The sequence below is a fragment of the Anolis carolinensis genome, chromosome 2, assembly GCF_035594765.1.
Source record: "Anolis carolinensis isolate JA03-04 chromosome 2, rAnoCar3.1.pri, whole genome shotgun sequence".
NCBI classification, from domain to species: domain Eukaryota; kingdom Metazoa; phylum Chordata; class Lepidosauria; order Squamata; family Dactyloidae; genus Anolis; species Anolis carolinensis.
The window spans coordinates 285,097,750-285,115,259 of NC_085842.1; the positions used below are offsets into that span (position 1 = coordinate 285,097,750).

General features: G+C 39.3%; 1 protein-coding gene across 3 annotated transcripts in view; it reads right to left on the bottom strand.

The window, feature by feature from the left end:
* Nucleotides 1-5,277, bottom strand: part of atg10 (autophagy related 10) — a 131,862-nt gene extending 126,585 nt beyond the window's left edge. The window contains exon 1 of one of the 3 annotated variants that reach the window (XM_008102999.3): nucleotides 5,110-5,277. Coding sequence is in view for 2 of the 3 variants with exons in the window: in XM_062972278.1 (XP_062828348.1) it covers nucleotides 2,819-2,824 (6 nt within the window). In the remaining variant the exon portion in view is untranslated. Of the gene's footprint in view, nucleotides 1-2,818; nucleotides 3,219-5,109 lie in introns of those variants that run through there. The other 2 variants (XM_062972278.1, XM_062972277.1) reach the window with 2 other exon arrangements.
* Nucleotides 5,278-17,510: the final 12,233 nt, after the last annotated feature.

A 17,510-nucleotide genomic window follows, 5' to 3' on the forward strand; every position in this document is an offset into this window, starting at 1 on the left:
AACAGACACAAGCTACTATATCACAGTTATTGTCAGAAGTGGCAGGCATCAAATGCCTCACATATTTAAAGTTTGTACAGTTCAAATACTAGGTATGCTATTTTATCATTTGTCAAAAACAATACAGACAGTACCCAAGTTACTTACTAACAAGATAGGTTCTGCAGCTTTGTTCTTAAGTTGAATTGGTATGTGAATATCAGAGCAGGCATGTCTTTTATGTGTAACTCCAGCCAAAAATATACATATTTTAGCTTAGGCTAGCATAGGGAAGGGTTAACACCCCTGTGGTGTTTGTTTTGCTGTCTGTGTCCCTGTTCAGAAGATTTCACCTCACTTTCTGTCCCTGTGATAATTGGATTTTTGAAAATTTGGCTTGTTGTGGAAACAAGGATTAGTGAGAAAGCTCCCATGGAGACACCTTTTTCTCCACGATAACTTTTCCAGGAGTGAATTTCCCTTCTGAGAGGTAAATTTCTCTCACTTCCTGTTGTCTCATTCCTGTTCATAACTAAGTCATTTGTAAGTTAGGTGTTTGAAACTTGGGGCTGCCTGTATACGTGACACCTTTTGCAGTATTTTGCTTCATAGATTGGGTAATCAAAACAAATTCCCCATTCCCACTCTCTCAACTTTCACATAAAAATGATCTTGGGTAGCTTCTTCTTCTCAAAACAAAAGCCATCGTCCCAAACAAGATATGCCTGCATTCCTACCTGATAATTTTGCTGTGCCATTCTCCAACCAATCAATTAGTTTTCTAACAAGCAATGTTCTCATCCCTCCATGCCATATATGAACATGAGAGCATATACAGCACGGGTCCCCAAACTTTTTAAACAGGGAGCCAGCTGACGATCCTTTGGACCGTTGCAGGGCCGGACTATAGTTGGCCACCGAGCAATACTAATAAATAATAATAATAATAATAACAACAACAACAACAACAAAAGAGGGTTGAAAGAGACCCTTTGGGCCATTGAATCCAATCCCTTTCTGCCTTTGTGCACCCAAAGCACAAGCAAAGCACCCCTGACAGATGGCCACCCAGCCTCAATGTTAATAATAATAATAATAATAATAATAATAATAATAATAATAATAATAATAATGAAGAGGGTTGGAAGAGACCCTTTGGGCCATTGAATCCAATCCCCTTCTGCCTTTGTGCACCAAAAGCACAAGCAAAGCATCCCTGACAGATGGCCTCCCAGCCTCAATGTTGATAATAATAATAATAATAATAATAATAATAATAATAATAATAATAATAATAAAGAGGGTTGGAAGAGACCCCTTGGGCCATTTAGTCCAATCCCCTTCTGCCTTTGTGCACCCAAAGCACAAGCAAAGCATCCCTGACAGATGGCCACCCAGCCTCAATGTTAATAATAATAATGATAATAATAATGATAATAATAAAGAGTGTTGGAAAAGACCCTTTGGGCCATTGAATCCAATCCCCTTCTGCCTTTGTGCACCAAAAGCCATTAGTATTGCCCCTGACAGATGTCCACCCAGCCTCAATGTTAATAATAATAATAATAATAATAATAATAATAATAATAATAATAATAACCCTGCTGGGATCTGCGCGCATCATCCGAAAATACATCACACGGTCCTAGACACTTGGGAAGTGTTCGACTTGTGATTCTGTGATACGAAATCCTGCATATATATATCTTGTTTGCTGTGTCATACTCTGTCTTTGTGTCAATAATAATAATAATAATAATAATAATAAAATACATCACACAGTCCTAGACACTTGGGAAGTGTTCGACTTGTGATTTTGTGATATGAAATCCAGCATATCTATCTAGTTTGCTGTGTCATAATAAAATAATAATAATAATAATAATAATAATAATAATAATAATAATAGACACTTGGGAAGTGTTCAACTTGTGATTTTGTGATATGAAATCCAGCATATCTATCTTGTTTGCTGTGTCATAATAAAATAATAATAATAATAATAATAGACACTTGGGAAGTGTTCAACTTGTGATTTTGTGATATGAAATCCAGCATATCTATCTTGTTTGCTGTGTCATAATAAAATAATAATAATAATAATAATAATAATAATAATAATAATAATAATAATAATAGACACTTGGGAAGTGTTCAACTTGTGATTTTGTGATATGAAATCCAGCATATCTGTCTTGTTTGCTGTGTCATAATAAAATAATAATAATAATAATAATAATAATAATAATAATAATAATAATGGTTGTAAGAGAAAAGGCCCCTTGGGTCATTTAGCCCAACCTACTTCTGTCCTTGTGCCGTGGGGGCCGGATAAATAGCTTCGATGGGCCGCATCTGGCCCCCGGGCCTTAGTTTGGGGACCCCTGATATACAGTGTGTATAGTTACAGCTGAATATATATAATAGAGCAAAATACAAAAACAGAGCCACAGTGTTTAAACATAGCAGAGGCTCGTGACAGAACCACAGGCCATGGCAAAGCATAAGAATGGGATCCTGACATATCAATTTCTCAACAACCTTTGAATCTCCAGCATTAGAAGGAGCAACATACATATTATTGTGTTGTGGAAGGCTTTCATGGCCGGGATCCTCTGAGGTTGTGAGGTCTGTTGGGAACTAGGCAAGTGGGGTTTATATATCTGTGGAATGTTCAGGGTGGGAGAAAGAACTCTTTGTTTGAGGCAGGTGTGAATGTTGCAATCGGCCACCATGATTAGCACTGAATGGCCTTACAGCTTCAAAGCCTGGCTGCTTCCTGCCTGGGGGAATTCTTTGTTGGGAGCCTTTCAGCTTCAAGGTCTGGCTGCTTACTTACCTGCATATTATTTGAGTGCACAGAAATGCTGGACCACTCTGACAATCACCACATCAGACTACACGGAGAAGCCATTGAAATCCCCAAGCACGTGGACAGTTTCAACAGAAAAAAAGGAGGAAACCATGAAAATGAACAAAATCTAGCCACCATTATTAAAAAAAACTTAGAACAGTAAATAAAGAACAACACTCAGAAAACAAGAATTCCAGACATGAATCAATCAGGGCCAGTTGACGCCTCCCAACAAAGGATTCCCCCAGGCAGCAAGCAGCCAGACCTTGAAGCTGAAAGATTCTTCAGTGCTAATCAAGTTGGCCAAGTGCAATATTCACACCTGCCTCCAATAAACAAGAGTTCTTTCTCCCACCCTGGACATTCCACAGATATATAAACCCCACTTGCCTAGTTTCCAACAGACCTCACAACCTCTGATGATGCCTGCCATAGATGTGGGTGAAACATCAGGCGAGAATGCTTATGGAACATGGCCATACAGCCTGGAAAACTCACAGCAACCCAGTGATTCTAGCCATGAAAGCCTTTGACAAAACAGAGCCACAGTGCTTTTTCAGTGGGCATGGCAAAGCCGAAGAATGGATCATGACATATCAATTCCTAAACAAGCTTTGCATCTCCAGCATTAGAAGCAGCAACTTACATATTACAGTAGAGTCTCACTTATCCAACATAAATGGGCCGGCAGAATGTTGGATAAGCGAATATGTTGGATAATAAGGAGGGATTAAGGAAAAGCCTATTAAACATCAAATTAGGTTATGATTTTACAAATTAAGCACCAAAACATGATGTTATACAACAAATTTGACAGAAAAAGTAGTTCAATATACAGTAATGCTATGTAGTAATTACTGTATTTATGAATTTAGCACCAAAATATCATGATATATTGAAAACATTGACTACAAAAATACGTTGGATAATCCAGAACGTTGGTTAAGTGAAAGACTACTGTATTCTCAATTCTCTTGGCTTGTCTCTGTCTAGCCCAGAGGTCCCCAAACTAAGGCCCGAGGGCCGGATGCGGCCCATCAAAGCCATTTATCCGGCCCCCACGGCACAAGGGCAGAAGGGGGTTGGGCTAAATAATCCAAGGGGTCTCTTCTTCTCTTACAACCATTATTATTATTATTATTATTATTATTATTATTATTATTAACATTGTGGCTGGATGGCCATCTGTCAGGGATGCTTTGCTTGTGCTTTTGGTGCACAGAGGCAGAAGGGGGTTGGACTAAGGGTCTCTTCCAACCCTCTTTTTTATTATAAGTATGACACAGCAAACAAGATAGACATGCTGGATTTCGTATCACAAAATCACAGATCGAACGCTTCCCAAGTGTCTAGGACTGTGTGATGTATTTTCGGATGATGCGCACAGATCCCAGTAGGGTGGCCTTTTGCAGCTGGCAGATCGTAATTTTGTCAATGTCTATTGTTTCCAAATGCCAGCTGAGATCTTTTGGCATGGCACATTTATTATTATTATTGTTATTATTAACATTGAGGCTGGGTGGCCATCTGTCAGGGATGCTTTGCTTGTGCTTTCAGTGCACAAAGGCAGAAGGGGATTGGACTCAACGGCCCAAAGGGTCTCTTCCAACCCTCATTATTATTATTATTATTATTATTATTATTATTATTATTATTATTATTATTTATTGCTCAGTGGCCAACTATAGTCCAGCCCACCAACAGTCCGAAGGATCGTGATCTGGCCCCGTTTAAAAAGTTTGGTCTAGCCTAAATGGCAGAGGGAGGTCTAAGAACCTCAGAGTTGCCTCTCCGACACTTATATATTAAGAAAAAGGGGGAAATCCTGATGGGGGAGGGACCTAAAGGCGTTATTATTCTTTTGTATTGTCGAAGGCTTTCATGGCCGGAATCACTGGGTTGTTGTGAGCCTATGATTATTTTATTTTGCTTCTGAACTCTGGCCTATTGGGAAGGACTGTGCTCCAGAGGCAGCTCAGTCTTTTCCAATCGGGCAAAATGCAGATGCTATTCTGGGAAAAGAGAGGTGAAGGGAACGCTGGGGTGATTGCAGCCGGGAAAGGAGTCTCCCGGGCCAAAGGGAAGCTTTTAAAGGGAAATTCCCAAGAACAGCTTCCAGGTGAAAAGAAGGTGGGCTGGAAGAGTTCAGAACGAAAGCCTCGGGGGAAAGAAGGGCGCCCAGCCTTGAATCCCCGCATCTCCCTCCTTTCTTTCCTTCCTTCCTTCCCTTCTCCACCTCCCGCCAGTTTCAGACCGAAACGCAGAGCAACCTTTACCTCTTCCTTCCCTGTTGGGAGGAGCTCCGAGGAGGAGGGAGGAGAGAAGCGGACGCGCAAGCGCAGAAAGGCCGGACAAGTTTCATTCTTCTCCCGGAGCCTTGGAGATGTACGAACGTCTGCACTGCTGGCATGGGCAAACTTCGGCCTTCCCTCCAGGTGTTTTGAACCTCACCTCCCACAATTCCTAACAGCCGGTAGGAATGAAGGAACATGAAAAGCACTGCAGACTAACTCAACCGGAGTTGTCAGCCATAGCAGAGCACTTGATGAACCAACCTGGACACAGCAGACTATTGGAGAACACAGAAATGCTGGACCACTCTCACAACTACACAGAGAAACCATTGAAATCCACAAGCAGGTGGACAATTTCAACAGAGAGGAAACCATGAAAAGGAACAAAATCTGGCTACCAGTTATTTTAAAAAAAAAACTCTAAAATCAGGACAGTAAATAAAGAACACTCTGAAAACAGAGGAATTACATACAAGAAACAATCAGGGCCAACTAACACCTCCCAAAAAAGGATTCCCACGGGCAGGAATGAAGCTTGTAAGGCCATTAAGCCCGAGCCCTAGGGGAGTGGCGGCATATAAGTTTAAATAATAAATAAATAAATAAAATTAATGCTAATCAAGGTGATTAATTACAACATTCACACTGGCCTCCAACAGACAAGAGTCCTTTCTCCCAACCTGAACATTCCACAAATACAGTAGAGTCTCACTTATCCAACACTTGCTTATCCAACGTTCTGGATTATCCAACACATTTTTGTAGTCAATGTTTTCAATATATCATGATATTTTGTTGCTAAATTCGTAAATACAGTAATTACTACATAGCATTACTGCATATTGAACTACTTTTTCTGTCAAATTTGTTGTATAACATGATGTTTTGGTGCTTAATTTGTAAAATCATAAACTAATTTGATGTTAAATAGGCTTTTTCTTAATGCCTCCTTATTATCCAACATATTCGCTTATCCAACATTCTGCCGGCCCGTTTATGTTGGATAAGTGAGACTCTATTGTATATAAACCTCCCTTGCTTAGTTTTCCAGTATACCTCACAACCTCAGAGGATGCCTGCCACAGACAGATGTGGGAAAAACGTCAGGAGAGAATGCTTATGGAACATACCATACAGCCCAATCAAGGTGGCCAATTGCAACATTCACACATGCCTCAAGCAAACAAGAGTTTTTTTCCCCCAATCTGGACTTTCCACAGATATATAAACCCCATTTGCCTAGTTTCCAGCAGAATTCACAACCTCAGAGGATGCCTGCCACAGATATGGGTGAAACATCAGGAAAGAATGCTTATGGAACATGGCCATACAGCCCAGAAAACTCACAGCAACCCAGTGATTCCGGCCATGAAAGACCTTGATAACACATAGAAATACCTGTTTTTAAATAAAGCCACCTTATAAACCACCTTGGATTCTGTACAAGGAGACAAGCAGGACATTAATAAATGAAGTAATTGATCCAATACTTGCAAGGCTTCTTGCCCTCCACTCAAAGAACGGTTCTTTTTGGACCTTCAGGGGGTGTTTTTCCAAGGGGCTCCCCCAGACTCAGTACTGAATTTATGTCCATTGACTCAAATTTAGCTACTAAACTATGGAGCACAACACCTGGGGTGGGTGACAGGTGCTTAAAGTGGGAAGCAGATATTTTGGGATTCCTAATATAGGCCATAGCTCAATACAGACACAGAGGCTCTAAGTCACATACTAACACACAGGTTCTAATTAAATTACAACTAATCCAAAGAGGTCAGGTTATAGCAGGCATAGGCAAATTCTGGCCCTCCAGGTGTTTTGGACTTCAACTCCCACAATTCCTAACAGCCTACCAGCTGTTAGGAATTGTAAGAGTTGAAGTCCAAAACACCCGGAGGGCCAACGTTTTCCCATGCCTGGGTTATAGGCAACCTGCCTCTCCACTACCTTATTGGTTCCAGCTGGAGTATGGGAGCCAAGATACTCTTAGTTCATCTTCCAGAGAGGGGAGGGATTTGGGCTGAAACAAACATTTGGGATTGAAATGAGGAGAAAGTAGGTGTCTTATTCCATCAACACTCATAAACCTTAGCACCCCCTTACTGGTTTCAGACCCACTGGGACACATCTGCACTAGTTATATCAACTTGAAACTAGCATAGAAGGAAGCAGTTTCAGTGTGTGGATGATTACATTTCAAGCCCAGGAATCGGTTTGAGGCCCAGATGATGTTTCAACACATGGCAGAGAATGGCCTTAAACTAGTTCCAGGATCCGCAGATTCCCCCACTGTGTGTTGCTCAACAGAGTCCTTTGGGTGTCCACACAGTGATTCACATTCTGCAGAGTTGCTTTCTCCATGCAATATGGTTATACTGGAAGGCTCTATTTCAGAGTACCTCTGACTTTGCTTCTCACAGTTTAAATGGCTTAAAACGTGCTGCAGCATGTGTTCACAGTATAAGTTGTATAAACACTGCACTCTCAAGCTGCCTTCAGGCTGCATTAAACAGTCAGTGTAGATGTGCTTTGAGTTTCTCTCACCCCACCTGCCTCATGTCTTTGCACTGTTTCCCCTTCAGCTCCAGTTCCAGCGCGTACGATATCTGCCTTGATGCCTTTGTGAGCATCTTCGTGCAGATGTGGGAATTTCAGCTGTCTCTCTGGGAGCTGATTGAGGAAGCAGTGGAATGGAAACCCTCCTGTCCTGGGGGGTGTTGTTGACCAGTGGTTGGTGTATGCACACATGCAGATATACTGTACATTCAGTATGCAGACTGGCTACTCTAGGGATGACCCTGGGAGAAAGAGAAAGGAGATACACTGCACAGGTATTCTTCCATAGAAGGCGATCAGTCCCAAGGTCACACAAGAGATGTGTAGCAACAAGACTAAATGCTGTTTCGCATCTGTAGAACCTGGGCCATAGAAATGAGTTTTTAAGGTATTATGTGAAAATAATGGATTCAGAATACACTGCCTTATTTTTTCACACCAAAGCCCAATGGTTGCTCAGAGACGAAGTATTGAACATCGTTTTTGAACTGAGATATGAGATATTCTGTTTTTCGCTTGAGCAACATCATCCAACTACAGAGCTTTACTGCAACACAAATTTCCTTTTGAAACTAGCATATTTTGCAGATGTTTGAAAAATTAAACATTCTGAACAAATCCCTTCAAACAATGATGCAGTCATACTTCACTGGAATGATAAAGCTCATGCTTTAAAAAAAACTACAACTTCAGACAAATGGTTTGAAAAGCAACGATTTTGAAATGCTTCCTACTCTTGTCAACACACTTAAAGAAACAAGTCTTCACAGCTGGAAAGTTATTTGACTGACCATTTAGTCATGTTAAAGAACATCTTTAAAAGTGTTTTTATTAAAACCTCAAAGCATTAAGCTAGGTTTTAAAAATCCATTTGATAATGCACCATAGCCAATATCACTAAACATGACTGATCAAGAACATCCTATTGATCTATATATACTAATGCTTCTATAAAAATGAAATTTGAAGAGATCTGGTTGCCAAAGTTTGGGGTTAGTGTTGAACAAGAATATTCCAAGTGAAAAGGCTATGGAATTGCTCATACCTTTTATAACTACAGTAGAGTCTCACTTATCCAACACTCGCTTATCCAACATTCTGGATTATCCAATGCATTTTTGTAGTCAATGTTTTCAATACATCATGATATTTTGGTGCTAAATTCATAAATACAGTAATTACTACATAGCATTACTGCGTATTGAACTACTTTTTCTGTCAAATTTGTTGTATAACATGATGTTTTGGTGCTTAATTTGTAAAATCATAACCTAATTTGATGTTTAATAGGTTTTTCCTTAATCCCTCCTTATTATCCAACATATTCACTTATCCAACATTCTGCCGGCCCATTTATGTTGGATAAGTGAGACTCTACTGTACCTATCTTTGTGAATTTAAATTTGCTGTTTCTAATATTACTCCTTGATTTAGTCAACATTGCACTTGGAAACAAGCATATGCATCACATCAAGTATAAACATTATGGTGCCGTGGATATTGAATATATTTCTTAAAATCATAGAGCTGGAAGAATTAAAAAACTGTGCTAAATTGAACAGTGTTGTTTCATAATAAAATGTTAAAATCTGAATATACATAAATGTGTGAGTAATTGAATTAAATCACCAAACCAGCAGTAGGCTATTGTTCTTATGCTTCAACTTTCTAAGACCCTGGACCTTTGCCAGTGTAATTGTTCAACAAGATAGCAATCTTACTGTATGTTCTTGGGCATAAGATGGAAAAAAATGACAAAAAAATGTCTCTTAAAACCTGAATCAACTTAAACACAAGTCAGTGCAGTAGCTCTGTCCACTGTGGCACTGCTTATACCCTTTTGTAATGAAAAAATGGTGGCCACTCTTTGGCATTCCCATCCTGAACTGGAGAGAGCAAAGGGGGTTGGTACTGCTCTTAGGTTATTGGGTTGGTGTAATTTCCTTCCCTTCTGGGCTGCTCAAAACAGAAGAAATTGTTTACTCATGAGTAAGCAAGTGGAAGATCACTTCTGCTCTCCCCCTTTGCCCAGACTGTCTCCCATCTCACCCATTGCTGCTGCTGCTGCTGCATGAACACTGCTACCACCATTTTCCCACATTAAATATGTTTGCTATAAGCCAACATGTCATGTCAAGAGTGAAGATGTGCTAGCAAAAAAAGGGCACAGCAGATAGAAAATAAACAGTAAAGCATTTTAATAAAATTACAGTAATCACAAAAATTACATTTTGGTCCATTTTCCAAAATGTTACAATTCTGAAGACCCTTTCAAAATTATATGTGATATTGCTGTTGTTGAAAAGATCAGCACATTCCTTATTACACTGAAGTCCATCTGGATCTCCAAAAAGTTTTGGATCTGATTGCAGGTATTTACAACTTCAAAACAACATCACCATCATCCTTCATTTGAAACAATCAGTATACAATATCAAAGTCCCTTATGAGTTTTCAAGTCAAGCCCAACTTATGGTGACCTTCCCATAGGGTTCTATTGGCAAGATTTATTCAAAGGAGGTTTGTGAATGCTTTACTTTGAGGCTGAGAATGTGACTTGCCCAAGATCACGTAATGCAGTGGTTCTCAACCTGTGGGTCCCAGGTGTTTTGGCCTACAACTCCCAGAAATCCCAGCCAGTTTACCAGCTGTTAGGATTTCTGGTAGTTGAAAGCCAAAACATCTGGGGACCCACAGGTTGAGAACCACTGACCTAATGGGTTTCCTTTGATCAGTGGGGATTTGAATAAGTGGTCTCACCGAGTTCCAGTTCAACACTCTGACACAACCACAACATAGTGGTTCTCTCCTTTATTCCAAAAAATATGATAAATTCTTCTTAATATTGACTGACAAACGCAATAAATCTAGTTAAATATTCAAGATAATCATTGAAAGCAGTTCAATAAACAGTTAATTGCCAGACTTCATAGCACTTGTTACAGACATGCTTGGTGACCTCCCTTAGACCAACTCACATTACAACAGATATCACAAGTTACTGACTATGTAATTGCACTCAAAATGTTTTATCTATTTTGTGCTTTACTATGCTACAGTTATAATTCATCCTAAGTAATAAAGCACGGTTTAGCACAAACTAAAGGGACAATCTGTCTTCAGCTTTTAAGGCCAACTTTGCCACTACTCGCCATGTGGCACTGTCAAATAAATGATGTAGAGGTTGGCTAAATTCCTTTGCATCACTGGTCTTTGTCTGGATATGAGATTTATTCTTGAGTTTAAGCTATTTCAGATTTTTTTAACTTCTTGCCAGTTTTGTTTTAAAAAAAAATAGAGGTGACTTTCTGTAACCACATAATTACCCTGAACCCCCTGATATTTAACAGCTACAACAAAATCTGAAACAACATACTATATCGTCATATATGAATTTTTACTTAGAATTACTTGCTTTTTCCCAACAAGGAAAACAATTATTACATGCTCTGCTCTATATAAGTTAATAGGAAGGGGCATCGCCTGCTGTCATCTACGATGGTTGCATAAACTGAAAAACTCCTCAAGCTGTCCACTAATTTACACAAATTTAACTGACTTCTTTTGCTGGCCAGCCAGTTTTTAGTGGGACTCATATAATGGAACATGAAACATTTTGCAAATCAACTTATATGGCTTATTTCCACTCCATTTGATGCCATATTTCCACTCAAAAGATAGGAGTAGAAGAACAAGCCTTCATTCTACAGACATTCCCAAAGGAGATAAGAGAGTGTTGTAATGCTTCTGGTAACATGGCTCTCTCAAATTTCCAGGTGCCTACTGTATATGCACATTGTTATTTATATGACAAAAATACAAAAATGGAAATAGAAATAAAAACTCTAGGTATTTATTTGCTGAACAGTTTAAAATACATTGTATCAGCAGAAATAGCATCACTCTTTTTAACATGGTCCAAGGAAATAAATACAGCTTTCTGTAATCCCTACTTTAACATTTATACATTTGAGGCCATTTTTGAAGGGACATTAGATTTATACTCTGCAGATAGTTACTCCTTAATACCCTGAAGATAAGTGTAGTTCATAGTTTTTATCTGAGAAGAAATAGCTCTGATGACAGAATCAAAAATATCAGACACCTTACATCAGGTAACGCAAGGAAATTCAACCTAGGATATAGGTTCACTTTGTGAAGTATTTACTGACACTTTATACAGAGACCTGAACTATGGTAGTAGAGACATTACAGATAGGAAGGAACTCGTGGAGACTTAAGGTACAACTTACTGAATTGCCATCCTTAAAGGAGGAAGCAAAGCCTGCAAGTTAGAGGCGCATTGACCAATTTAACTACTCAACTAACATTTAAAGATTCTGCTATCTTGGCTTAGCCAACCTATGACTGCATCACTTATATATCACCGGATCACATGGACATCAAGCTCAACAAGTAGGCCCCTTCCACATGGCTGAATAAAATCCCACATTTTCTGCTTTGAACTGGAATATATGGCAGTGTGTCCTCAGATAACCCAGTTCAAAGCAGATATTGTGGGATTTTCTGCTGTGATATTCTGGGCTATATGGCTGTGTGGAAGGGTCCTCAGTGAGTAGGATCTCTCAGAAGAGTGCTAAAAGTAATCTACTTTGCAAACAATGAAAGACAAGAAATCCCCCTGCTTTCCTTAGATTCATGCAAACATTTGCCTATGCTGGATGAAAGTACCGGTTTGCCCTTCTTAAGAAACAGGAATTTGGAAACTACCATATTTGTATCTCTCACAGTCAGTATTTATAGGGGTCCCCAGGCTATCATATATACAAGCTAAGTAGTCAAAATTAAATTAAATTCTATGGAGGAATTAGGCTGGGATGTCCTTGCTTTCTTCAGTTCACTGTAGTGGGAAAACCATTAACCGATTTATTAGATCGCACTAAGATATCCAGTTAATTCAGATTAAAGTTAAAGATCAATTTCTTCATTAATGACATTTTACTTTTGAAAAAATCAAATCAAATTGGAGAGATGACTTAACTACAAGAGAAAATTCTGGAGCTATTTCAAGACTTCAGAGAGCTTCAGGTAAAATTACCTTTAAAAGGTAAAAAATTATATGTCTGAATATACAATTCAAATCTAAAGGTAGCACACAAAGCAATGGGATGACTTCTTGAGCTACTCAGGGGTCTTCTACACTTCCATTTAATCCACATTATCAAAGCAGATAATCCACATTTTATCTGCTTTGAACTGCATTATCTGAGTCTACACTGCCATATAATCCAGTTCAAAGCAGATAATCTGGATTTTATATGACAGTGTAGAAGGGGCCTCAGGTAATCTAGAAATAATTGCCGCCGAATTGGGAGAGTTTAGAGGTTTCATTTTCATTCTTGATCTGTGAATTATATAAAATATATAAAATAACCAAAATCCTGCATAATTGTTTTTGGAGTGTTGAACAATTATTATATAAAAATACTGGAAAGTAAATTTGAATGTTGTATGTCTTACTTATGCAGGCTTTTACAAAATGTATGTACAGGAGCTCTAAACTTCCATACTGTCTTACCAAACAAAAGTACAGCTGAGTTAATTTACTATACTGTACTTGCAATAAAGCTTCTTCTGTTCTCCCATAACACACACGGGTTAGAGTCCTTTTTAGAAGAACTGCCTTTCATGAAAAATCCCAAGAATCATTACAGTATTTTTATTTCCTATCCTGTCAGGATTCAGCCATGTCTGGATCTAGAAGCTGGGTTTCCTTAAGTGATGCTCAGAGGAGACACCTACATCTTTAGCAGTTCTGAGGAGCTTTCAGATATATGACATGATAGTCACAAGAATAGATATCTCCATGCCAGTCACCAGCATTTCTAGCCAGTTCTTGGACCACATGACCACCTCAAAACACAAACGTTAGATATTGGCAAATGGTATGGAGACATAGAGTTCAGTCTTTTGATTACACTTGGCCCCACCATCCTTCTACCTCTTGTATGAGTCGGCTAAATGTCCACTTTGTACTGTCATCTTATATATTTTATATGCTCACTTTCCAATTAATTAAAATTCAAATGCCACCAGAATTAAGATATATATATATGAAAACATACAACCTGTGTATTCAATTGGAATTAAAGTTACATGTTGGCTGCCACAGATAACAGAGAAAATATTATGCAAGCGATTGAAGGAATAGATGAAGGTTGTAATACACAATATTTCTGTTCAGCAGTGGATTTCCTCTGGAGGAAATACATTGTGAATTGCTGTCTGATTCAACTACAGGCTTGATTTTCTCTGGATTGTCTGTAAAATCCAACTTCCTTGATCTAAAACCTAGAAGTTGGATAGAGGAAGGAAAATAAAACCAATATCAAATAACAGCTATAAAAAGGGAGAAACAATTTCTCAAGGGAGAAAAGGATTTAGTTGATGAACCTTGTAAGACTTTTAATTACAGTAATTATCAGGCCATACCTACATAGGTCAGACCTCATTAGCAAAAAATATTAACACAACTGTTTGAGGTATTCACCAGGCAGTAACAGAAGAAAAAAGGGAATTTACACACATGACATATGCTCTGCACTTTGCTTTTTGGCTTTATTAACTTTTCTGCCATCTTGACGTCAATGGTAAGCTTCAAGAAACCAGCCAACCAACCATTGTCTTCATTTTATTTCCTTACTTTAAAATTCTGAAGCTAAAACTCTACTGCTTAACAAAGTAATAGCCTGAAACACAATTTCTAATCAGCTGCATGCTGTAGTGCTCTGATGCAGACAGGATTTCTCTAGGGCTTTGGAAGAGAGCGGTGCATGCTAAGGAGGAAAAGAAGAAATTCTGAAAAATACTACCTTGCTCCTGTCAAACTGTTTGAATGGTATTGATAACATTCTCCCAAACCAAAGTGGAATGGGGGCTAAAGTCAGGTGCCCATTCTCACCTTCTTTTTAATGACGGCATTCTTCTCATCACATCCTCTGTTCTATTGTTCTGTGTCCCTTTGAGTATCGCAGATATAATAGCTTCATGAACTACAAAACTAAGCAAATTAAAGATATCTGACAGAAGCTGTTAAGAATAAAAAGATCCCTTTATGTTATATGGTTGAATTATGTTATATAGTTAGATTAGAAAAAGTAGAAAAATGTGTGCTTTGATCTATCTTTTGACTGACTAGGAGCACCTTTGCCTTATCTGGACTAAATTTCAATTTGTTTGCCCTCATTCAGTCCATCACTGATTGCAAACCTTGCAATTTCCTTGGAATTAAATGGAGAGATAAGAGGCAGGTGTCACCAGCATACTAGTGATACTAAATCCCCAAAAAGCACCACCTTCTGCCATTTCCCCTCCAAGGAAAACTGCCGTAAAACTGTACTCCCAATTCCCATCCCAGGGAGATGACCTAGAACAGGTCTTCACAACCTATGGCTCTCCAGTTATTTGGGACTCCAGCTCCAGAAGTCCTAGCCAGCTTGTCCAGTAGTCAGGAATTCTGGGAGCTAAAGTCCAAAACACCTGGAGGGCCACAGGTTGTGCAGGCCTGATCAGAAGAATATCATTATTAGTAGTTTCAAAAGCTGCTGAGAGGTCCAGAAAAAAAATAGGGCCATACTCTTCCTGCACAGATCCCCTTCAAGATAACCAAAGCCATTTCTGTCCCATAACTACACACCAGACTGAAATGGAGTTAGGTGATCCATCTCATCCAAGACCTGGGGTTGTTGCAAGATCATCACACATTCTATTAACAGGCATGGGCCAGCTTTGGCCCTCCAGGTGTTTTTGACTTCCACTCCCCCAATTCCTAATAGTCTACTGGCTGTTAGGAATTGCGGAAGCTGACATCCAAAACACCCAGAGAAACAAAGTTTACCCATGCCTGCTCCATAATTTTGGCCAAAAGAGGAACATTGGTGACTGAGATTAAATCCAGAGAGGATTGTTTTCCCCCAAAAATGCCCCCAGCTCCACCTCTGGAATAAAATACATGCATTGATGTTATACATTTCTGTTTACCTCCTCTTTGTGTCATCAACTGTCACTTGTGAAAATGAAAATGAAATTCACAGTACTATGGTGTCACATTACATTTTAGTTTTGCCATGCATTTTCACAGCATGGATGTTTTCAAGAGCACTTACAACATCCAACAAGGTATATTGGCAACAGCCAAAGGTGTCGCTCCAAGCCCACACCTATGTGTTACAAAACTGTAGACTATTTATAGTATCATAGTAGGATTGGTTCAACAACAGCATGATCTCGATATAAATAGCTGCAATAAATAACCAAAAAGCTATTTAAAAACATATCTCATTAGCACTAACTTTTAGAAATGCCAAAACTAAGTGATTCCTTTCTTGAAAGGCCATTGTTGTAGATTGTCCAACTTTCTTCCATTTTGACTGCTTCACAATATTTGGAGATCCAAAGCCAGAAACACCAAGTTCCATCAAAAGGTGTGGTTCAAAAAGTACCTTCCTTTAATAGAATGATGTCATTGTGCATGAGAGCAATTCAGAGGAGATGCAAAGACAGGGGCGGGGAATCCAGTTGGTTTGTATTTGCTGTTGGTTTCAAATAACTGCCCAGTGAGTCCACAGATAGTCATGGAACGTTTTAGCTGACAAACAGTAATATTTTTGCTTGCATGTTATGTCACCTTTTGACTGGCCTAGTTACAGCATTGCCCGTTGTTCATGTCAGAAGTGACTTGAGAAACTGCAAGTCGCTTCTGGTATGAGAGAATTGGCCATCTGCAAGGACGTTGCCCAGGGGACGCCCAGATGTGTTGATGTTTTACCATCCATGTGGGAGGCTTCCCCCATGTCCCCGCATCAGGGGTCTGGAGCTGATAGAGGGAGCTCATCTGTGCTCTCCCCAATTCGAACCGGCAACTTTCAGGTCAGCAACCCAACCATCAAGTCAGCAGTCCTGCCGGCACAAGGATTTAACCCATTGTGGGACTGGGGGATAGCTTATTTGACAAGTGAGCCCCTTATTACATGTATGTTTTCAAAACAATGCTGATAGTTCACCCCCAGAAAGGCTGAATGTGTCAGTCCAGCTGCTTGTATAGCTTCCGAGCCCCATTTTAGGGCAATATGAGTTCATTTTGGACATTTTGGACTGACCATTCAGTAGGCTATAATGCAGCTTCCATTAATGTTATCAATAGTCTAACCAGCAAATCAGAAAACAACTTACTGATTGCATAGTTTTTTTCTATGAGCCTCAAGTTGAATTTCAAAAGAGAGAGTAAATTTGAACCAGAAATACCACCATGCAAAGGAATATGTGTTCTTACCTCCAGATACAGACACACCTCAGTTAACAAACCCTCTGAAAAAAGGCTCCTCTTTACAATGTTTTTAATGTGAACCTGAGTCCCTTTTTCCCCTTTCCTTCTTCTAGCCCAGTGGTTCTCAACCTGTGGGTCCCCAGGTGTTTTGGCCTACAACCCCCAGAAATCCCAGCGAGTTTACCAGCGGTTAGGATCTCTGGGAGTTGAAGGCCAAAACATCTGGGGACCCACAGGTTGATAATCACGGTTCTAGTCACAAGATATTGGGAAGATGGTGATCGAGGGCTGGAGAAACATAGACTTTCCATATCAGGTTGCAGAGGTCTGATCCACTGTAAGCAATACAACAGAGATTTTGCTGGGAAAGAATTCTACTCTAGCCCATTGTTTCTTAAACTGTGAGTCCCAACCCTAAATGGGTTCCCTATAGCTCAACGCTGGGGTCCCAAAAATTTGGCAACAGTAATAATAATAATAATAATAATAATAATAATAATAATAATAATAAAACTTTATTTATACCCCGCCACCATCTCCC